Genomic DNA, 24,343 nt, shown 5'->3' on the forward strand with positions numbered 1-24,343 from the left:
AGAGGTTTAATCAGCCTGAAAGCCACCTTTAGGTCTCCGCAGACCTGAGTCAGGGCAGTGGCTGGTTCAGCTCCCTGGATGACCAATGTTCAAAGGATTGCCTGTGTTTGCATGAATTTGATCACTTCTGTGTAATCAGAATTTCTTTCATTCTCTTTCAAGTTTTCCAGCTTTTTTAAAAAAAACAGTCACTAGACTAATAGACACTATAAGGCAAAAAATGACTAACAGATTAGTTCACCATTCCATGAACAGTTAAATTCAGGGTTCTTAAAGTGGTATTTTTCCCTTGTACATGCCCAGCACACCTTTTCCTATACTCCCTGAATAAGCATTTGATATGTAATCAGGGAAAATTGTAACTGGCAATCAATCGCAGTGGTTCCAGAGAAGTGAGGGAACAATGACATGAAACTGAGACACTATTATGAACTGCACTATTTTCAACTTTTTGAGTTGCATGTGTATTATATTAATGACTTTCAATTTAACAGCAGGGTTGTGGGTTTCTTACAGAAATTTTCATTACCATTTAGCACTGCTCATGCAATAAGAGAAAAAAAGCTGTCAAGAAACTGTGAAGGAGACCCTTCATATTAAGAAAAAACACTGAATGTGAGTCTATGTGAAGTCACCCAACACCAAGCACTTTAAAGAAACAATTAAAACTGTATTTTAGGAATAAAAGTTTCTCCTCCTAAATAGGCGGTAAAACCACTTGGCACATTGACCCTACATTATTTTAATGTGTTCCCAAATAAATATATCATCAGGACTTACAGGGATGCTTCCCATGCTACATATTGACCCTTAACTCTAACTTCAAATGTCAAATCATACCTGTCTTATCAATCCCATGGTACAAACTGCTTACTGTTGACTAAATTTATTATGGTTCTGGAAAGCACCATAACAGGAAGGACTTAAAACAATTAATGTTTTGCTTAAAACTACCAACAGAAATGCAATCAAAAAAGGAGAAAGAAAATTAAAGGGTTTAGTGAGATTTTCAATCTCAGCTTACTTTATTTATCTTTCATTCTTCTATTTTTACTGTCAAGCAATGCTAACCTCTTCAATTGCACCTGCTGAAATCCTGTGTCCGGCAACATTGATCACATCATCAGCTCGAGACAGGACGTACAAATAGCCATCTTCATCCATATAACCTGCATCCATAGTATCATAATATCCCTAAATGCAACACAACCAAAAATAAACTCAGAAGTAGTACTAGGAACATGCATTAATTTCCTATGAAAACAACACACAAAACTTATTGTTTCAAATTAAATACGGTTTTGGTGCCCAAAAGATTTAATTCTGTAGTATTTTTCACTATTCTTCTGTCAGAGTATACTGTGCACCTTCCCTTCCAGAATGGTTTTGTTGTTTCTGATAGAAAGAACAGAGGACATTACATAAATATGGATTTTTTCCAACTTTGCTTACATTGATCCCTAACAGCTTGGAGAAGGATATTGCCTGAATCTACACAAGGAAGATGGAACTGTTACAATATAATCATAGTTGTCAAATTGCTCCTAAAGATATTCTTGTTTGCTGAATCTAAAGATACATCCTCATCACGATGCGAGTGTCCACAAAAAATAATTTGTCTGATTAATTCACTCATTTACTTTTATTGAAGCAAACCTTCCATTTTGGACATTCACATAGGAAAGGAAGAAGCCAGTCCCTGGACAGTGAATCTAACCAGGAAACATAACTAATGCAATAAGGAGCCTTCCACGTATTTAGGTGCGCACTGGGCAAGTGTATATTTCTGAGCTGCATGTCAACAGCAGCAGTATATTTGAAGGTATGCTAGTCTAAGGTTGTGAGGCTTATATATTTTATTAAATCAAATGACATAAAACAACTTTTAGGTTCAGAGGCTTGCATTTACTAATTCTGTTTCAGAGCTTAAAAAAACCAAAACAAAACAAAAACAAAAACCAGAACCAACAAAAACAAAAAAACATCCACAGTGTTGCCAAAAGCTTAAAGTATGGATAAAGAAAGATCTCTGATTAAAATAAGTTACAATCATTTTGACTGCTATCGAGTTTAAATTTACCATGATTCAGTTCTGCAAGATTACCAAAGGTTTATACAATTCATTTCAGAATTCTTACTGGATATTTTTTGAAATATAACCTCTGGAACATTTCCTGATTTTCCCAAAGACCTGAGAATGCTCCAGGAGGCAAAGGCAACCTTAAATTAAAAAGAACAAAGTGTTAAGAAACACAGGTATACCAAGTACAACTTATGTTCTCCATTCATGCTTCACATCCACATAAATAATCATTGGCTATACAACCAGAAAACATTTCAGCTTAATATGCAGATAACAGATCAAAAAGACCACGTGTCTGTTGTAATCACACGCATGTAGCTCTGAACTGTATCCAGGCCATACATTAATATAACATAAGCATCTCTGTCACTCAGTAAAAAAATGTTTGGTCTAGTAAACACTATATACCAACTATGATATCAGCATTCAGCTTTCAACATTTCTAAGGATTAAGTGTCTGAAATGTCATATGGGACACTTCACACACATACCTGCCAGAAGAAGAGAAGCTACAGAAGTCTCAGCTAACAAAGAAGTGTTTGTTTCTTCCTTTAAAGCTCTGACAGGGTTAAATATAGGTTTACCTGAACTAGGAGGTACATATTCAGGCATATCAACACAAGTTTTATGAAGCTTAACCTAGTAACAGAGAGAACAATCATGCAAGCATTTTTATACCGATAAACCCATAAATGCCTCATACAGATTTTACTAGTATATGCCTGCATTCCTAACCAGCAAATCTTTAGCCAGGAGTACTCTATTTTCTACTGTGATAGTGTCCTTGTGACGCAAGACGGCAACACCTCTAGCAGTGAAACACCCCTCTTCAGCATAGCAACACTGGTATCATTACTAGTCTCCTATGGTGTTCAGGTCAAAAGAACAGGTGTTACCAGCTCAGTAACATGTACATTTCTAACACTACAGGCCCCAGAAGAATATTTATATATCTATATAGAGATATAAAATATACACATATATATATATACACAACACACACACATTTCTTTCTAACTGAATATGGTATAAATAGTACAAGCTACACCGAAAAGGCCATATCATGTAGTAATGATTTCAATCCATGGTTTTTCTTACAATCCCAGTTTTTTTGAACTTAATTCAGCTCAATTAGCATAAAGAATATCTACTATAAGTATTACTTTCTCTGAGGCTTCGGGCTCAACACATCCTATAAATCACATTCCTTGAAAGTATGGTTGAGGTAAGGCCAGAAATGCCAAGACACTTCCAAAGTAGTCACCCAGGCTTCACGAAGGCAGGTTGGCTTCTGCCCAGCTGAAGTGAATTCACTGGCCTATTTTAAGCGTTTCAAACTTAGTAAACATCCTTGTGACACACAAAAATGATCTATAGGGTATTTAACTTGAAAAAAAAAAACAACAATATATTGATCCCGGTGTTTGTGGACATAGGAGTTTAAAAGAAAAATCTCTTGTTTAGATTCTAGAAGAAACACTAGAGAATGGAAGTTACTATGGTTGTTGCCTGGTTGCTAATAGCATGGCAATTCATAACAGCCTCAGCCATTGCAGGTTTTGAACTTTAAATTTCTTTCAGTCTGAAACATCCTTGTGATGGGAGAGAAAGGACAATTCAGATTGACAAAGTCCTTAATTTCTCCACAGCTCTACTCAGTAGTTTGCACTTATTCATTAAATAGAAAGAACAATTTTACTGCTGAAATCAGAAAAGCATTTTCATTCCTGCTACTGTGATTGTTTATAAATCTAAACACAGAAGTGTGTGACATCACAAAAATGCAATCCCTGCTCCCAACATTTGTTATTGTTTGGTTTTGTGCCTATTTTGTCTGTTTGCTGGTGAGGGGGTTTGGTGGGGTTGGTTTGTTTGCTTGTTTGCTTTTGCCTTTTCTTCTGGGGGTGCTGTTTTTCTTGCGGTTGGTTTTTTTTTTTAAAGGAAAATTGCACTGATAAGTACATCTACAGTGCTTATTTTGTGAGGCTATGGAAACCAGACTGCTAAACTACTGGCTGTCACAGGTATCGCCAGTGACAAATCATATCGCACAAATCACAGCATAAGAGACACAATCTGACAATGTGCTTCCAAGGCTTTCTGTAAAATATTACTTGCTGTTAGGCTTCCAGTCCATCTACTAAGCAAAAACTGAATGCCATCCTACATGTGTCCATCTTTCAAGCAAAGTAATTCCAGAGGAACAGGCACATAAAATTCTTCCATGACAGTAAAGCTCTTAGCATCATTACCGACTAGAATTTCTAGGTGCTGTGCAAACACAAGTAATTAGTAAAATCAATAAAGGTAGAATTCAGCTTGCCAAAACATAATTATGTGTATTGGAATTTTGCCAGGACATGAGAATTAAAATGCCCAGAGACAAAAATACCTCCATCCCACTGCTGTCAATGGGAATGCTCCCATGAATTCCATAGGAAGCAGACCTGGATCATAAAGAGACAGAAGAGAGAAAATGAGATAGTCTTAAAATAACAGCAACCTGAAAACAAACATCTCTGCCTTTCCTCAGTCATAGAATGGTTTGGGCTGGAAGGGACTCTTAAAGGCCATTTAGTTCCAACTCCCTGCCATGGGCAGAGACATCTCCCACCAGACCAGGTTGCAGAAAGCCCCTTCCAAACTGACCTTGAACACTGCCAGGGATGGAACATCCACGTCTTCTCTGGGCAACCTGTTCCAGTGCCTCACCACCCTTACAGTAAAGAATTTACTTCACCAGACTGCCATGACTTCTCAAATATAATAAATAAGGGCTTGGCAATCCCTCCATTAAAAAAAAAAAAACACCAAACAAACAAACAAAAAAAAAAAAGCCACAAAAAAAACCCCAAACATTTTGAGATGTTTGGTTTGGGTCTGTTCTCCCTAGGAATCACAACACAAAACACCTGCAAAAGTCCTGTATTTAAAAAAATGTTGCCTCCTTGTCCCAGCACTGAGTTGATATTCAAGGCCTTTTGGGGTTATTTTTACCACGAGGATATATTGACCAAAAAATGTCTGGTATGCATAAGTAAATAGGATTGCCCCAGAGATGGTCCTGCTTTCCTTTCACAAGTGACAGTACCACAGAAGACCAAGGAGGAGGTAGGCTCCTTCATTGTCATTTCCATGATACAAAAAGAAGCTGCTTTGATTGGTTTCCCCTTGGGACATATACTGTATTTCTCTGGCTGTCTGTTAACTTCTTTCTCTCATCCTGCATGGCAAGCCACAAACCAGCCAGTATTGAGCCTTTGCATCTGCTATCAGTTCAAAGATAAGCCCTCCCTTACACTACTCGTGCGTTTTGTTTTATATGTATTATATAAATATTTTATATGGTCATAACTACAGTAGCATCTTCTATCTCATCATTCCTTTTTCCTTCTGTAAAGAACAGTCATGAGCTTCAACAAAGACAAATACAAGATAAGCTTGCCATCTTTTTCTGAAATATGAATGTATTACCAGCTATTCTGGATCAGGCTACTGAGAATTCTAAATCAGTCAGCTCATCCCATTAAACAAGCAAACACTAGGAAAGTTTCAAACCTAAGCTGAGGTTTAAGCCAAAAACCTACTCTGAGGTGAATCAAAACACGTGAACTTGGGAAAAGCTGACCTTTGGATTTCAAACCTCAAAAAAGATGTATAGGTCCAAATTTTGATCTTGATCATGCCTATTTTTTACCAGTACAGGAGCAGCAGTACAAATGACGCAATTCTCAATTCACTCCAGTGCAATTCAAATGACGATTGTAGAACTACAGGAATAAAAATCCAGGCCCATTTCTCATTTCAAGGTTGAATGCATTTAGGACAACATTAGGAAAACTAGGTAAACTGCGTAAATTCATTATGTAAATTATATGGGTTCATTTTACAAAGACCTATTCTGGTTCCATTTTACAAAGATAAGAAGGTAGTTTCATTATAAATTGGAGAAACTAAGACAGCTTAGGTGAGCTTGGCAGCATTATAAAAACATTCTGAAGTGCTTTCACAGCAGCTGTTTTCTGCTAGACAGTTTTAAATCACAACCATTATCTGTTTTTTTTAGCAGTTTCACTGTTCATTTATTTTTCATATAATGCTGGCTGACCTTTTACAGAACAGCCCACCTTTACCTTTGTCCATGAAAATCTGACTCTGTGTGTCACATCCTTTTAGGATGCCACTCATCCAAATGGTGTAAGATTCCTTGTGGTTGGAATTTGTTCCAATTTGTGGTTGGCAATTATAGACACAGCACTCAAAAGATAATTTACACAGAAAAGCAGATTTCTGAAAGTACAAATGAAAGTCAAAAGCTGTTAGAGGTGCTACCTTGTCTAAATTTCAGAAAAGTCACCCTGTTATTTTATGGTAGACATTGGTACTCACAAGCTGCTCATTAAAGCCAGTCAAAGCAAGTGTAAACCATTGTTAAGTGAGTTTGCGCGTGTGAAGGGAGCTAAATCATCTTGACTGACAGCTGTAATTATTACTCAGCATTTATGTAGCACCGTGCATAAACATCACTCAAAACATTTTTTTGATTGCAAGTTTGAAAGCCATCTGGAGTCTAGAAGCTTTTTCAGACACCGGGAACAACAGCACAGGAAAAAGGGTGAAGAGGTAAGAGTAGGGGATCTCAAACACTCATCAGTTTGCATGAAATACTACTTTAGTTAGCTGAAAGGGGACAACAGTAGTCGGTCTCAGTGTGGATTTTTCAGGAAAAAAAATACAGTTAGTAGGGAAGCGAGAAACCCAACAAAATCTAGTGAAAGCACTGGAAAAAGTTCAAATGCTACTTACATGTGCTCAGCCAGACATCTGTTAGAAAACTCATCTTTGCACAGATTGCTCTCACACTGAAAGCCCTACTCACTGTTTTGCTTGCAAAAAGACAAAGCCAGTAAACATGTGGAAGGCTAGCAGAGAGAGATCTTTTGCACAGATTTTTCATGATCACATGATCTGACCTCCCATATAACACAGGCTAAAGAATGCCATCTACTAAATCCTGCCTCAATCCCATAACCTTTGGTTAAAATAGAAACCCAGGCTTGACCTAAAGGTGTCAAAGAAAAGCACCATATTCCAAAGAATTTGTCCCAGTGATTTAAAACTTTCCCTGTTAAAACTGTTTTATTTCTCATCACAATATATCTAGCTTCAGCTTACAATCTCTTTATGGTAGACTAAACAAGACATCTCTCAGAGATGTCTTTTCCTGGGGGAATTTTCTGACCTTGATGAAGTTACTTAACTCATCTTGGACAAGCTACATTCCCCAAGTTACACTGTAAATTTAAGCCAAGCTTTCCAGCACTGTAGACACTCTCATTTTCTCTAAAAACCAGTCACTTTATCAACAGTCTTTTGAAATACAGACATAAGAACTGAACATAATGCATTAATGATTTTACTAACATCATATCCACACAGTAATAATAGTTTCTTTTCAGTTGTCCCTACTGAATAACAAGGAATCATATTGCCTGCTTAGTTACACTAGCAGCTTTCATTTGCAGGTCTTAGGTGTTCAGAGGTTTATCCACTGTAACATAAAAAGTTCCTTTGAAAATCACTGCCTTCTAGGGTACAGTCCTTCATCTTATAAATCTAGCAAATTTTCACTATTCCTACCTGTATGACCTTTGCTAAAAGGAAGTATTGCAAGTGGTCTATGCAAGATGACACACTTGCTTCACATGATTCTACAAGCATTTTTCTCCCTCAAGCAATCTTCCCTGAGGCCAAGCCACTCAGAATGGTCTGCAACATGTCCTTCCTGGAGTTGTCACAGAGTTTCAAAACAGAAAAATGGACAACATTAATTACGGAGACTAGATTAGATCTTCACTGGCTATTTTGGTATCTCAGGTAGCTTCTATCTGCATTTCCTCTGAGCTAAGGCCATATACCCCTCACTTTTGGCTTTGGGTGGATTCTCCCCTTGTTTTCACTCTCTGAAACCACTTTTCTTCCTGGGAAGAGGAAGAGCATAAAGGAGAGCTTATATGCTTATCCCAAATTAGAATGCCCAAATGTTGACCCACTAAGTCTTACAAGATTTTTCTTTACTTTCTTCAATGGGATACCAAGGTATTACCCTTTAAGCTCTCTTGCTTAACATTTCTGTTATGCATCTTGATTACATTCCTGGCTACAGATTGCTTCAGACTTCCACACAGATACTGATTTTTTTCAAAAATGCATTATAAGAAATATTAAATGACTATCCTTTTTGTTGAACATCTATTTGCTCTCTAAATACTGTACAAAGATTGAGCAGAGTACCACAAACCATGAAACTGTGAATGAGTTGCTTATTTCTGAACATCTCTTCCACTAAAGCATACTAACTTTATAGTATTTGCTTTAAAAGTCCTATTTCTATTCAGTTAACTTAAAATCTAAAATGATAAAAACCTGTAAACTTGTCATGACCCTTTCTGTATAAACCTCATGAATAAATATTATTTTTCAATACTTTACAGTCTTACAGCATTGTACATGAAGTTTTGCATTATTTTACCCTATATAATGGGGTGGGTTGCCATTTGAATCATTTCAATGTTATAATTTTCCTCCCTCTTCCCCACTAATCCCAAATTGATGAAAAAAAAACCTCACAATATTAATGGTCTGCAGAGCCTCGCACAGAGTCACTATTCTTAAATGCAATTTAAACAACACAACCAAAACATTGCAGAATTGCTGTCTATTGTACTACATTGTCTCATCTCTTTCTGAATATGAAGCAGAAATATTTATGTGATCCTGTGGAGATCGATAAAACAAATTTGTAAATACTTATCCTGCAAAACTCCATTATTACGCATAAAATTAACTATACAAATATACTAGATGAAGTGTCTAGCTGGAAATTTACTGGCAGCCATTACTCTCTGGTTAGAATGAGCATAAAGCAAATTTAGTCCTCTTGCTATTGTGGGTGAATATAAAGAATAATGCTAGCTAATGAGAAAGTTCTGACAACTGCTTCATAGAATCATAGAATCATACAATCGTTAGGGTTGGAAAGGACCTTAAGATCACCTAGTTCCAACCCCCCTGCCGTGGGCAGGGACAGCTAACGCTAAATCATATCACCCAAGGCCAAGTCCAACCTGGCCTTGAACACTGCCAGGGATGGAGCATTCACAACCTCCCTGGGCAACCCATTCCAGTGCCTCACCACCCTAACAGGAAAGAATTTCCTCCTTATATCCAACCTAAACTTCCCCTCTTTAAGTTTTAACCCGTTACCCTTTGTCCTGTCACTACAGTCTCCAATGAAGAGTCCATCCCCAGCATCCCTATAGGCCCCCTTCAGATACTGGAAAATAAACATTATGGGTTTGCAGCCTTTATAATGTACAAGGAGAAAACAGAGCTTCCCACTGCACTGGAACTTAAATGGGATTTCTCTTTGCTAAGGTTCGTTGTAAGAACAGAAAACTTGGAAAATTCTCACAGCTAATCACAATTACATCAGGCACACACACATTTTCAAGTGTGTATTAATCACAGGCAGGTCAGAACAATGCAAAACTGTGTCACTAAATCAGACCAGTCATTGCTAAGGGAAATGGAGGTCATCCCTACTGTAATTTTCACTTTGGAATAAATCTTCATAATCTTTCATGTTCAAAGATTTTCCACAAAAAAAAAAGATAAAAAACAAGTAAATTTAGAAACAATTCACACAAGCCAAACCTCATGAGTTTTTGTTTCCTTTTGGTTTTGGCTTTTTTTATTTGTTTGCTTGTTTGGTTTCCCCTTTGTTTGTGGTTTTGGGATTTTTTTGTTTGTATTATGTTAAGATGGAGAATTAATTTAAAAGAACCTATTGGCTCAAAAGATTAAGTCAGAAAAAAGGCTGGAAGGGAAAGAAGGGTGACAGTTACCTTAGAATTGGTTTCATATTGACTAATGCTACAATGTAATTTCTTTCCCCACTTCCCCCCCCCCCCAATTGCAATAAATATGGACATGATAAAAATAATAATGTCCCTGTGCCATTACTCGTTCTTGCATAATCCAATGCAAAAAAGCAAAACAAAACAAGAATTCCCCTTTTACCCCTGACAATTTATTCAACTGCAGCAAAAGTCATGAGGGACAAGTTAAACAAAACCAAAACAAAACCAGCAATAAAATCAATAGATAAACACACTTGTAATCACTTAAGATAAATATCTAAATGTTGAGCCACATTAGGGAAGATAAATTCTGGCCTTAAGAGTTTGACAATAACAGCAAACAGGGCCATCTAATATAGTAAGTGCTCCTGACAGGCACTTAATCATAGAGTCATAGAATTATAGAATGGTTCAGGTTGGAAAGGATCTTGAGATCATCTAGTTCCAACTCCCCAGCCATGGGCAGGGACACCTCCCGCTAGATCAGGTTGCTCTAAGCCCTGTCCAACCTGACCTTGAACATTGCCAGGGATGAAACATTCACAACCTGCTTGGACAACCTGTTCCAGTGCCTCACCACCCTCACAGTAAAGAACTTCTTCCTTATATCTGAACTCCTCCTTAAAAGTTCAGATTTAAATGGGTTTAAGTTTGAACCATTTACACCATGTCCTATCGCTACAGACCCTGATGAAGAGTCCCTCCCCAGCATCCTTGTAGGCGCCCTTCAGATACTGGAAGGCTGCTACGAGGTCTCCCCACAGCCTTCTCTTCTCCAGGCTGAACAGCCACAGCTTTCTCAGCCTGTCTTCATACAGGAGGTGCTCCAGCCTCTGATCATTGTTGTGGCCCTCCTCTGGACTTGCTCCAACAGCTTCATGCCCATCTTATGTTGAGAACACCAGAACTGCACACAATATTCCAGGTGAGGTCTCATGAGACTAGAGGGGCAGGATCTCCTCCTTTGACCTGCTGGTCACGCTCCTTTTGATGCAGCCCAGGATATGGTTGGCTTTCTGGGCTGTGAGCGCACACTGAAGCCGGCTCATGCTCATTTTCTCATTGAAATGACAGTAATGACTCAAACATATGCACACATCTACTGACAGTACCCCTTAGTAGATTTAATTCAGCCAGTTTGGCAGAGTTGCTAAGGATGGAGTCCACTTCACTTGTCTTTTGGCAGACAACCAAAAGGTACCTGCCCTAAGCTAACCATGTCACCTTTGCAGTCACTGGAGAGACATGAGCCCATCTGTAAGGCTGCTAATTTGATCCCAGCTGAATGGCTGAAAGCTGCGATCAATTTTCTTACAAAGTACCTTTCTCTCTCTTCATTGATTACAAGCCTAAGTTTTATCAGGTATCAGGCATGAGAGAGCTTTGAAAGATGGCCCTTCACTCCGTCCAGGGTTACTGACACGCAAACCACACTCTTTATTAAAGGCTGGAGCAATTTTCATTACTCAGACTCAGCAATGGAATGAATGCACAATCTTAAATGTGTCACACGACAACTATGTCTAAATATGAGTCTGCTGATCCAGGGAAGATTGTGTGTGCATTTAAACACATGGTTGTGTGCCCTGGTGGCTTAGACCTAAGGTGCTGAAAATTAGGTAGGGTATAAACTTCATCCTGAAAGCACTCATCTGTGTCAAACAGTACAATAACTTCATGTGATACCTCCTCGGTCTCCACAGTGGCCTAGTTACATTAGACCACTAATACAGCTGAGCAAAAAAAACCTCCACACTTTGGTAATTCCGACTCCCAAGCAAGCACTGTGAGGCCAGCCAGCCCGCACACCTGCAGCAAGGTCCAGTGTCTGGAGCTTTTATGGCCAGTTCATGTGGCCACAGCCTCAGTCCTCAGCCAAATTCTCTAACAGCTCATCAAAATCGCTACATCTGTCCCAATCTTTTGGCTTTTGGCAGAGTTTCAATTCACTGAAGGTTAATGCTAATCTTGATATTTTCTTTCATTCATCTAAAAAGCAGCAAAGACTGAGCTACCAAAACTCTCCCAGATTTTACCACAAAAGTGGATGAATGCATTTCTTTCAGGTCCTGTAATTGCTGGCAGTTTGGAAGTGTTCAGAACTGAAATTCTGTGACTGAAGGTGGAGGTGGCTACAGCTAGCGTGTTAATCACAAAGCAGGTATCTGTCTGAAGAAAATACCATTTGCCTAAAACCCTATGAAACACCCAGAACACAGGGTTGGCACATACTGTGGCAAGCAGTAGTCTATCAGTCTTTACCTAACTAAGGAAATGTTCTGCCAACAGTGAGGCTGCAGAGGCAACTGATGTTATCTAAACAGAGGCCTCTTTATCTAAGAAAAACTTACTTTGAAAATAATTTTAAAGCTTATGGGACTCATCTTGCAGGAATCTGGTCAGTGGTACTAAAAATCACCCACATGATGCAAAGCTGAAGTTTTTTTCTTTTTTTTTTCTTTGCTGGAGTCTTTTCCTGTATGTATTTTGTCCAAGTACTACCCTAACTGAACACTGTGCGTTTCATGCAAAGCACAGGCAGAGACAACACACATTCTCCCTCTAAGAATATACACCAATTGGGATTCAAAGATAGTGAAAGAGGAGGCAGCATCACACCCATAAATCAAAGCATGTCAATCTGCCCCGCTGTAGTGTTTCACTAAACTGAAAGATAAAGTAGTGAAGAGAATACTTCAGTATCTTGCTCACACATCACAACAGAAAGACCTCATCCTGTGCCAACAGATGGTAATTAAGAAAATGGTAAACTCTGCTGTCTAACAAAAGAACCAAACCAGCAACGGACACTCATTCACTCATACAATTTCATCTGTGATTTTCAATCTTTCAGTATTAATGAACATTAAAAGTTCTAGCAGTTTGATATCAGTATCAGAGACAGCCATACTTTTCAATTCTCATTACTTCAACTACTGTGTTATACATAAAAACTTCAGTCAAAAGACAACCCATGTAGGAAGATTCTCTTAACAGTAAGATACTTAGCTTGCTTACTTTACCACAATATTTCCTAAAGTCTTTGCCTTCACTGGTTCCTTATTTTCATCTAGAATCATCACTGTAAAAAAGAAATATAGGAAAAGAACTCCTGATTAGTGTATTTTTAGGTGGAGGACAGTGTCTTTCTTCATTATGTCACACTTCAGAACAGCAATACACCAAGCAACAAAAGGAATTAAGTAATTTGGGAATGCCAACTGGATAATCTTTTAACCTTATTAACACTGAGCCTTAAGTACAAAAAGTCTTAAATAATACTGCACTTTGGGAGCAGAAATAGCACAAAGACCCAAAAGGGAAAAACTGAGAACTGAAAATCAGATGACACCTTCATAGTGGAAAATTTAAACTTCCAAATAGCAAAGGACCATTAAGATACATGACAATACAGGAAAAAAACGTGCAGGTAACATGAGTGGGAAACAACAACTAAGATTACTGGAGGCTAACCCAGTTAATATGAGAAATACCATTAGCAGTAATATGTCTAGAGACACAGAAAAATGCTCCCCAGCTGACATGGCTTATTCTAATCTAGCACAAAGGTAAAGTAGCTCATGAACCTCCCAGAGCTGCACAGCGGGGTAATGCCAGAGTACAACAAAGAATCCAGACCTTCCAATGAAAGCCCTTTCCCTGGTGACACTGGCCCATCACTTTCAGTGGAAGCATTGTACCCTGGTACTGAGGTTTCTGAGGAAAACCACGTGAAACTGCCTCTTCCCTGCAGTCATCTGGGAAATCTACTACAACCATTCCATCTGAAGGTGCAGGTATAAGAAAGGAACAACAGATAGCAACTTGGTAAATGGAATTAAATAAAGTGAAATGACTAAACCATGGAAAAATGGAGAGAAAGTTTTGTCAGACTCAACAGACATTGATTTAAAATCATAATTTTTGAAACCTGCCCAAGCAAAGCAAGCAATGTTCAGCTGGATCTAAACTACTACAAATAATCATACATTTACTGTCCGTCTTGCAAGTAGTGTATTTCAATATACAAAAATTTGGGGAAGGGAGATCTACTGCTCACCCCTGAATTACTGAAGAACTGACTTAATTCTTCAAAATGTGCTGTTGCCTCAGTTTGAAAACAATGCGATTAAATTATCTGGTAAGGCATCAAGTAGATCAAAAATAAAGTACAATATAATGTCTGATTTAAGACAACAGAGCTAGAAATCAGTACGCTATCTTGACTCACTTTTAAATGGAATTTCTGCCACTGCACTTTGGTATCATAGCTAAATATGGCTTTTATTCTTCATATTCTAAAAACTTAGCAAGGAAATCAGTTTATTCTAGCAATACTGTAGCAGGAAAGAATTTGGCTGTGATTAAAAAAAAAGGAGAAAGAAAAGAAAAAGATTTTGTAACTTCCCATTCATATCGCAGCATAAATACTACATAATTTAGCGATGTCCAAAATCATTAACAGTTGCATGTACAATCTAAAAATACACAATCTAGTTTCTAAAGGGCGTGAGGATCTCTTGCAATTAACATAGTAGCAGCAGCAAAACAATATCAAAACAGAAGTGGATGACAGCAAGAAAGCCGCCAATACTGATCCACTGCTTTATAAATGGCTGCATTACAGGAGGACATAAGTGGCCTGAAAGAAGTAAAGTTTTTCATAAAGCTTTAATGAATTTTAGTGCTATTTTCATGTTTCAGTTTTAGGGCATGCTAAAGGCATTTCCTTCACTCTATTTAAAGAAATTCTTCACTACTAGGCCCAACGTTCAAAAGAATTTGTAGGAAATGCTTATATTCTTGCTATTCATACTTTTTTCTAGGCCTATCACCTGATAGCACATGCAATGCAATTACATTCTTCTACTCTTCCCTATTTATTACAGCTGTGGACAAACTTGATGGCTGTGGGTTTTTAATGTTGTTTTTAAGCTATACCATAACTATAAATGCCAGAACCCAGAGGTGCTGAAAATTAGTATTTTCTGTAATGTTCACATTCACTTGCACGTATTAGGAAAAAACCACAACTTAGCTCTTTCTGCTCAACGATGTGAGGACTTTTCCTGAAGATGGTTTGATTTCTAATGTAATTATTTTTTGGACATCAAATAATTATTGAAAACTGTGTTAAAAAACAGGGATCCTAGGTATGAAAATATTTTTCAATTCTTAATCCTGTAGCTGAACCCTCTGCATGCAAATACCTTCCAGACAATGAGAGGTCATCTTTTTAACGTTTGTCCATAGCCTAGCATATCTCCCACCTGGAAATAAAAATGATCCACAAGTACTGAAAAATAATGTACTTAAAACTCTAGTAAATATGAACCCTGTATTATATGTACCTGTACAAAAAAAAAAGCAGAAAACTGAGTTTGATTTTCTTGAAAAACTATGAGATGAGTTCACATAGAGATTTATAACCTTGCCAAGCTGCTTACTAGCTCACTAAGACTTGTTTGTGGAGGAGACAGACCTCAATGAGAATTTTCTTAATGCTTTTCAGAATAATTCTCATATAAAATTGTACAGCCAAAAGAAAATCATAGAATGGTTCAGGTTGGAAAGGAATTTAAGATCATCTAGTTCCCACCCCCTGCCATGGGCAGGGACACCTCCTGCGAGACCAGGTTGCTCTAAACTCTGAATTTCTTCTTCACAATCGCATTCCACAACACACAAAAGAGCAGAGCTTCCTATTAAAGGAAGGAAGAATATGTGTTAATAAGACTCTAACTTGCTTTCTTTAAAAGGTATGAAAATTAAAGAGAATTCACTTAGGAATATAAGTAATATCCTTTCCTACTAGCAAGTTTAGCACAGTCTTACCATTGTATCCTGGCACTGGTTTTCCTGCCTGTCCGGGTGGAGGTGTTGTAGAGTTCCCTAAACCAATACAGGAAGCAGTAATTGCAGAACCAGATTCTGTTAAGAGAACATAGGTATTGTTAGTTAAGTTTGTTCTTAGTGTCATTAAGTGTTTATTGGTTCTAAGTTTTGCCTTCTAGCTCAGCACATCAAAATAATAGATTAAAAAAAAAATCTCAGACAAATAATGGAAGTTTCAGAATTCAAGAGATTTTACGTATCATCTAATGAATGTAAGTCCATCACAGAAATTTGCATTCCTCAAAATGGAACATTTTTCAGCCCATATAGAAATAGTTCAGTGTCGTAGTTTAAGCCCAGGCTGTAAATCAGAACCATGCAGTCCTCTCACTCACTCCCCCGCTTTCTTCCTCTACCCCTGGTCCTGGAGCAATGGGGAGGAGAATCGAAAGAATGTAACTCCCACAGGTTGAGATAAGAACAGCCCAGTAACTAAGGTATAACACAAATCGCTACTGCTACTACCAAAAATAATAATGGTAAGGGAAATAACAAGGGAAGTGAATACAATACCACCCATCAATACGCAGCCCCATCGAGCAGTGAGCCAGACCTTCCAGGTAACTCCCAGTTACCTCCTGGGCATGACATGCTGTGGTATGGAATACCTCTTTGGTCAGTTTGGGTCAGGTGTCCTGTCTCTGCTTCCTCCCAGCTTCCCCTCCTCCCTGGCAGAGCATGAGGCTCAGAAAGTCCTTGGTCAGTCTAAACATTTGAGCAGTAACTAAAACCATCGGTGTTATCAGCGCTGTTCCCAGGCCAAAAGTCAAAAACACAGCACATCACTGCACCAGCTACTAAGAAGAAGAAAAAATGACTGCTACTGCTGAACCCAAGACACCCTGAATGGAAGGCAGGTCTGAAATCCCGTCTGAAGCACCAATATAAAATACCTCATTCAAAGTTTCCAAATGAGACTGCACAAATATCCCCTGGAATGTCTTTGCCTTCCTAATTACCCTCACAATTAGGCAGCTAGAAATTCCTTCCTCCTCACCTTCCTCTTTTTTTAAAGAAAACTCAGTTTCATACAATATTTTTATACTGCAAGAGTTGCTATTATAGAAAAGGAATAAAAACTATCAAGTCACGTAACAGAGCCTAAATTTGAAAAAAAACACCAACCAACCAAATGAGTTGATATTCCTCTTTTTCTCTAAGAAAAAAAATCTATAGAAATTACTTTTAATGCTGCTGTAAGTCTGAGCCATAGAAAACAAAGTGTAGGTGGTTGCAAATATTAGCAGGAACACAGTATGATACCATTACTTTAAAAATGTGGCTTTATCATTCTGGGGATGTCCCAACTCTCAGGTTACTTGGCCTGGAATTCATAGTCTACACCACTCTCAAGTATCACCACAACAAAGTGGGTTTGTCTTCAGCTCTATATTTATATCTGATAAGTATGGTCAGAACTGTTTTCAGTTCTCTTGCATTAGGAAATTACAGTTGTTGTTGCTGTGAATTTTCTGAGCTTCCACAGCATATGTCTGCCACTTCAGGTGTTGTTAAATGACTGTTCAAGTGCTAAAAAAAGCAGGAACAAGATGAAAATTACAGAAACTTGTGGTGGTTTTACATTAGGTGTTAATGAATAGCTGAAAATTAGCATTAACAGCATATTTAAGCTAGGGCCTAACACCAGCTGTGGGACACAGAATGATAATTATCAAGCCTCAATTCTAATAAAGACAAGCTAAAAGGTTTGCTTACTTGTTTCTCCATCTTTCTCTGTTCCTTCCTTTACATGATGCACATTTCCCACACAAATCACAGATCCTGATCTTCTATTCCAACAAGCAGAACACCCAAGCTACAATTACAGTGGTGACACAACATCAAAATGATCTAACATGTCCCATCTCTGATCACACTGAAAGTTGCAGGAAAAGAAACTTGAAAATTACTCAACAGTTTGGAAGCTTTATTTTCTGCACAGTGTATGTACTGAAGACTTTTTCTCACTTCTCCCCAGAACATAATGAAAAATGCTTTTTTTCTTAGAGAATGGTGAATTGGAAAAGACAGTGGAGGGGACACTTTCTTTTTTTGACTGTGTTAGGAGGAGAAGTGGTAGCCCAGAGTATGTCTTAATTTACATATTGCAGGGCAAGAGCTAAATATCATCTAACAGATGAGGTGAGAAAGGTGTTCTCCTATCACTAAAACACAGTGATTAGGTTTGCTACCAAGAAGCAGGGAACAAAGCATCACTGTTAACCTGATGCACCCATGAGATCTGCAAGAACTGGGAATTGACAAATATTTCTAATCAAGAGTGCTCAACTGAAAAACCCTGAGGGAAAAGAGAGAAATGAAATATCTGAAAATTAGTTTTGATTGTTTGCCTCTCTGATACACAGCTAACGAAAACAACAAAAACTAGAAAGGAAACTTCATCATACTAATTTGTCTGTATTTGCCCCTGCTTTTTGGATAACTGTGAATAAGACTGAATGAAAATCTGCTTATTCTAAACAAGAACCACAAGTTCTAAAACTTTGTGAATAGCTCTCTAATTGCTATTTCTTCTATTATCTTCTCAATTACCAGCGGATATATTATTTTCATATTTACCCAGTGCTCTAATCTCCAAGCTGTACATTCAGTTCCCATGGGTCAATAAGATTTCTTAGACTCATGAAAAAAAAAAAAATTCTGTAATTGACCAGATATTAATTCAGAGAGGGAATCCCAAAAGCATCTCCTCTTTGTGTTCAGTTAACAGTTCCCGAATGATAAAGATTCCCATACAATGCAGAAGCACAAAGGAGTACTGTCAAAGGATGACAGGAATCTTTGTGCTGTACATGTCTTGGGAAATCTAGTCTATCTTCCCAACAGGATCCTGGATTGAAATATCAATTTCTCAAAACTATCAGGAAACAGCACCCCTTTGTAGGAGAGGATTTTTAAATCACAGAAAAAACAGTCTGACTTGAAAGTAGAATTCAATTCAAAATCCTGCTGAAAAGAAATCACTGTTCAGAAGAATACAGAAAAATAAGCACTGATGAGAAATATCCTTTACCAGTTTTGTGTAATACAAGTACTGTCTGGCCCTTTTATATATTTCCAATAAATAAAGTTGCTTAAGAATCTTTGGTTTCAATTAAGGTTGATTTCTTTAAAATTCAAGTCAGGACCTGTATGCAGATGCTTGTCAAATGGACATTGCATTCCACCTACCCCTTACAGCAGGCTTCTGAATGCACAAATGGACATACCTGACCTGACATTCGCTTATAGTCATAGATTCATTGAAATTAATGCATAGTGTCTAGATAGATCCCTAATTCTGAAGTCTTTAAAAACTTTAACATTTTTAATATAAGGAACAGAACAGTAAATCTGTCTTCCTGTCAAGCATTTAGGTGCTAACCCTTCACTCACTACGCTAGTAACTTAGCTCACCCTCCGGCTATGGAAGGCTTTTCAGGGACAACTGGATCATAAACCAAATTTCTGCATAACACCTTAATGTGACAATGAAACAGTTATCTAGAAGAGCAATGTTTCGTAACTAGTCTGGTAGCTACATTCAGCATCTGCTCTGAGTTATAATGGAATGAATGTACATCTGAGAATAGCAAAAAGCACTTCACTGAGACTTGGAAAAGAGAATTAATGAGAGGCCATTTTAAAATCATAGCTGTTAGAGTGTCTCAAGTCCCTCACTGCATTTTTACTTTCAGGATAAGGGCTGATGTAGAGAAATAGCCCTTGAAATTCAAAGATGTGACCTTCTTCGTTTTGTCCTACTCTACATGTAAGTGAAAGATATTATTTTAAAGATATTGAGACATTATTGAGATATATTGGACAGCTAATTAACAGTCCAATACAGGCATTTTTGTTGCATTTGAGCCATGAAAGCAGTTCTTATGTCAGAGAAGATGCTGCTGATGCAGTAGCAAAAACGTGCACTCTCTTACAAGTAACAAGTACTGCCTGACTTTATTCAACAGAAATCTTCCGTCTACCCATGTGCCTAACTTGCAGAAGCTGTGCTCTACCAAATGATGCAGAGCAACAGCTAGTAAGTTCTGTGCTCAAAATTGTCTTGCTCATTCACAGTCAACAGTCAAGTTCAATCAAAATAAACAGTTTGGAAATGACCCAGGAATTTAAATACGGAAAATGCCCTGTGCCACTTACATTCCTGATACATTATGGTTTCTAGACTGTCTCATGTTCCTCAACATAAGACTGTCACGCTGCTGGAATACTTTATTTTCTGGCAGGATGTACTTAGGGAAAATACACTGCATTAGTATTTGAGTTTGGGTTGCACTAAATGAGTAATGTAAGGCTGTCTGCTTTGAATTTCTTAGGATGCGTGGATAGACACCGGAAACATGCAAAAGAGGTGGGAAGTTGTTATATAGGAGGAGACAGAAAAAAGAGAATTAAAAGGAGCAATTGTCATATGTTAACATACACATTAATAACACTAAGTTCTCAGTATGGCAGTGCTGTTTTGAGCCATTCTCCTGGCAAAGCTGTCATTCTGGTTGAGGGGAATGGAAGAAGTTACTACAGCAGAAGACAGCACTGATAAACTGGGGAGTAGGGTCTATGGAAGGGAGAAAGCTTAGGCAGAAAATCCACACACAGAACAAGAATGCAGCTCTGAAAAGACTCCTTGCACTTGCTCCCTCCACACTGTGGTCATTTTAATTATGCCAGAAAAAGTGAAATTAAAAGCTCAATAAAATAACATCAACATGCTTTCCAGTCTGGCAACAGCTACTGGGCATCCAGGAACAGAAAACCACAGTACCAGACAAATTCTAGCATTCAAAATCTGCATCACAGCATACAATACTGCTTCCTTTTAATATATTCCTTATAATAAAACCAAATGTAACACATCACAGAAATAATATGTACTGGGAGAGTCCTGAAGATTCAGTGCCCAGATCATCAAGTATTCATACAGACCTCATTTCCCTCACCTTCCAGCATATCACAGCAAAGAAGTCAGTTTCCCATGCAGTTCTTCACTGTGAAAACCCAAACAGGTTTGTAAGTCTCTGACTGCACTAGCGGTAGGTGGCCTCACTCACAACTTGTGATTTAGAACTGTTAACCCTGATAAATTCTGTCCAGACAGTCATGCTGCAGGCTGGTAGCTCAAGCACCAATTTAGTCTTATGCTTTCTCGTCTTGGAAGACAATTTCAGATAATTGTTTTAGCCTCTGTACAGTACAGCCATGCCATGGTTTCAGCAAGGAGTCCAAATTATCCATTGTATAATTTTGTCATGAAGTTTTCTTCATCTCTTCCAAGGAAGAGATCTCCACTCTGCAAAGCTCCAGGGTGGCACATGAGACATGATACAGTATTAATGTCTTTCTTAGAAACACTAAGTACACCTGGCTAGTGCTGGCTATTTAACTACAAATACCCTGACGCTAATTATTCATCAAAACTAAAATAAGGAGATGACAACCAGCCACTATAATCCACTACACCAGAAGGCACAGAGGAGAACAGTTTGGGTAATCCCAATGCAATGTGATGTATGATGCTGGGCTGTCAGCTGGCAGACTGCCATAAAAGTCCATGGTACAACTGTACCTACATTGTTAGCATATGTCGATATGTCATGACTTTTACTATCTTTCAAGAGTAAGTCTAGCGAAAATTACTGTTCAATTCTATCATATTTATAACATTAATTTCCCCATCCATTTTATTTATTTTCTCTTCCTTTGGCTTAAGTCTGTTGTCAAATGGAGTAAAATTTAATGACATCTTATACTTACCAAAATTCTGATATTCTAATACATTTAGCAGGGTAATGCAGCAAACTGTAACAGAAAAGTGGGCAAAGCCACAAGAAAACAACAGTGACTAAAGAATCTGGAGAACTGTAAATTCTTAAGGATTCCCTGATTCAGTTTTTCCAACTGTCAGAAAGCAAGTGTGAAATTAAATACAAGGCACACATTACACACAATTAGGTTAAATTAAAGACAATCTGTTATCCTAAACTGTGAAAGGCTTTGCTGGCTAGTAGTGCAAATTCAAAACCTCATGCACTGTTTGGTAGACCATTTCACCCCTTATTTCTGAGTATGACAGATGCAGCAGAAAAATTTTTGAACACTGATGGCAATTATCATTTATTTTTCCTCCACCTGACTGCATTCTTAACTTAACCTTCTTGTGAGTTAAGCATAAGCAGTTTCAACACAATACCAGGAGCATACAGAATGCCAAAATATGGTAAGTAGCAGTGGTTTATCTTTGCAAAACCCACAAGAAGTATCAAATTTCAAGTGAGGTCTGCAAGTTGAAAGATTTCTATTCAAGAATTTGTTTTACAAGCAGTTTATCAACTTCTTGATGGTCGAATTTGAGATCCTCAGGACAGTGAGAAGAGTGTGCAGCAAGCTCACTGCCCTGGACTTCAAAAGAGCAGACTTTGGCCTCTTCAGGAACCAGCTTAGTAAGGTTCCATGGGATATAGCCCTAGAGGGCAGGGGGGCCCAAGACTGTTGGTTGATATTCAAGGATCACCTGCTACAGGCTCAGGAGTGTTGCGTCCCAACTAGAAGGAAGTGCAGCAGGAGGGCCAGGAGACCTCCTTGGATGGATAAGGAGCTGCTGAGGAAAATTCAAATAAAAAAAGAGATTTATAATAAGTGGAAGCAAGGACAGGTGGCCTGGGAAGAGTACAGGGATGTTGTCTGGGAAGCTGGGGACCAGGTTAGGAAAGCTAAGGCCCAGTTAGAATTAAACTTGGCTAGGGATGTGAAAGATAACAGGAAGGGATTCTACAGGTACATAGCAAATAAAAAACAGACTAGGGAGAATGTAGGCCCCTCAGGAACCTCTCGGGAGAACTGGCTACCCTGGATTTGGAGAAGGCTGAGGTTCTGAATGACTTCTTTGCCTCAGTCTTCACTGGCAAAGGCTCTGACACCACCACCCAAGTCATGGAAGGCAGATACAGGGACTGAGAGAATTAAGACCTTGTGCCCACTGTACGAGAGGAACTGGCTTTCCCTCAGGGATCGGTGTTGGGACCGGTCTTGTTCAACATCTTTGTCGCTGATATGGACAGTGGGATTGAGTGCGCCCTCAGCAAGTTTGCCAATGACACCAAGCTGTGTGGTTCGGTTGATAGGCTGGAGGGAAGGAATGCCATCCAGAGGGACCTTGACACACTTGTGAGGTGGGCTGATGCCAACCTCATGAAGTTTAACCATGTGCAAGGTCCTACACCTGACTCAGAGCAATCCCAGGCACAGCTACAGGTTGGGCAGAGAAGAGATTCAGAGCAGCCCTGCGGAGAAGGACTTGGGGGTGTTGGTTGATGAGAAAATGAGCATGAGCCGGCTTCAGTGTGCGCTCGCAGCCCAGAAAGCCAACCGTATCCTGGGCTGCAGCAAAAGGAGCGTGACCAGCAGGTCAAAGGAGGAGATCCTGCCCCTCTACTCTGCTCTTGTAAGACCTCACTTGGAGTATTGTGTGCAGTTCTGGTATGCTCAACATAAAAAGGACATGGAACTGTTGGAACAAGTCCAGAGAAGGGCCACGAGGATGATCAGGGGACTGGAGCACCTCCTGTATGAAGACAGGCTGAGAAAGTTGGGGCTGTTCAGCCTGGAGAAGAGAAGGCTGCGTGGAGACCTCATAGCAGCCTTCCAGTATCTGAAGCGGGGCTATAGGGATGCTGAGGATGGACTCTTCATTAGGGACTGTAGTGACAGAACAAGGGGTAACGGGTTAAAACTTAAACAGGGGAAGTTTAGATTGGATATAAGGAGGAAATTCTTTCCTGTGAGGGTGGTGAGGCACTGGAATGTGTTGCCCAGGGAGGTTGTGAATGCTCCATCTCTGGCAGTGCTCAAGACCAGGTTGGACAAAGCCTTGGGTGATATGGTTTAGTGTGAGTTGTCCCTGCCCGTGGCAGGGGGGTTGGAACTAGGTGATCTTAAGGTCCTTTCCAACCCCAACTATTCTATGATTCTTACAAACTTAAGTGAAGCTAAGGTAGAGAATATGCAAGTAAACCAACTGGAAAGAATTTAAGTTAAGATATTCTTTCTCAAATATTATTTAGAGAGATTATCACATCTGAAACATCACCTTGTCCATCATGCTGCTTACAATTGAGATTACATTCATTTGGCAGATCAGAACAACTTATTACCTTGATGGGATGGCTGCAAAACACATCTCTCTATAGAACAGAGTGTAAAACCCCTACAAATTACCTGTAAGCCTCATGGAAAAACAAGTGGTTTTCACCTCTTCTTCACCTCCAAGTAAAATTAAATTTGACCTTTCTCACTTGGTTAAATTCTACACAGAGCCTTGAAAAATCTCTACTTAACTGCTTAACTTTCTCTACTCAGAAACTGTAACGTAGAATCTTGACTCAGAAAACACAGAAAAGTGATATAAACAGGAAATGAACCAAAC

General features: G+C 38.7%; 1 protein-coding gene across 2 annotated transcripts in view; it reads right to left on the reverse strand.

The window, feature by feature from the left end:
• ACSS3 (acyl-CoA synthetase short chain family member 3) overlaps positions 1-24,343 on the reverse strand; it is a 177,705-nt gene that overhangs the window by 91,380 nt on the left and 61,982 nt on the right. For both annotated transcript variants that reach the window (XR_008974943.1, XM_057429560.1), the window contains exons 10-13: positions 15,841-15,936; positions 13,024-13,087; positions 2,139-2,220; positions 1,072-1,194 (exon numbers count right to left, since the gene is read on the reverse strand). Coding sequence is in view for 1 of the 2 variants with exons in the window: in XM_057429560.1 (XP_057285543.1) it covers positions 1,072-1,194; positions 2,139-2,220; positions 13,024-13,087; positions 15,841-15,936 (365 nt within the window). In the remaining variant the exon portion in view is untranslated. The remainder of the gene's footprint in view (positions 1-1,071; positions 1,195-2,138; positions 2,221-13,023; positions 13,088-15,840; positions 15,937-24,343) is intronic.

Source organism: Pezoporus wallicus, unplaced genomic scaffold (assembly GCF_028554395.1).
Source record: "Pezoporus wallicus isolate ANWC-B61680 ecotype Strahan unplaced genomic scaffold, APGP_CSIRO_Pwel_v1 contig_5069, whole genome shotgun sequence".
NCBI classification, from domain to species: Eukaryota; Metazoa; Chordata; class Aves; order Psittaciformes; family Psittacidae; genus Pezoporus; species Pezoporus wallicus.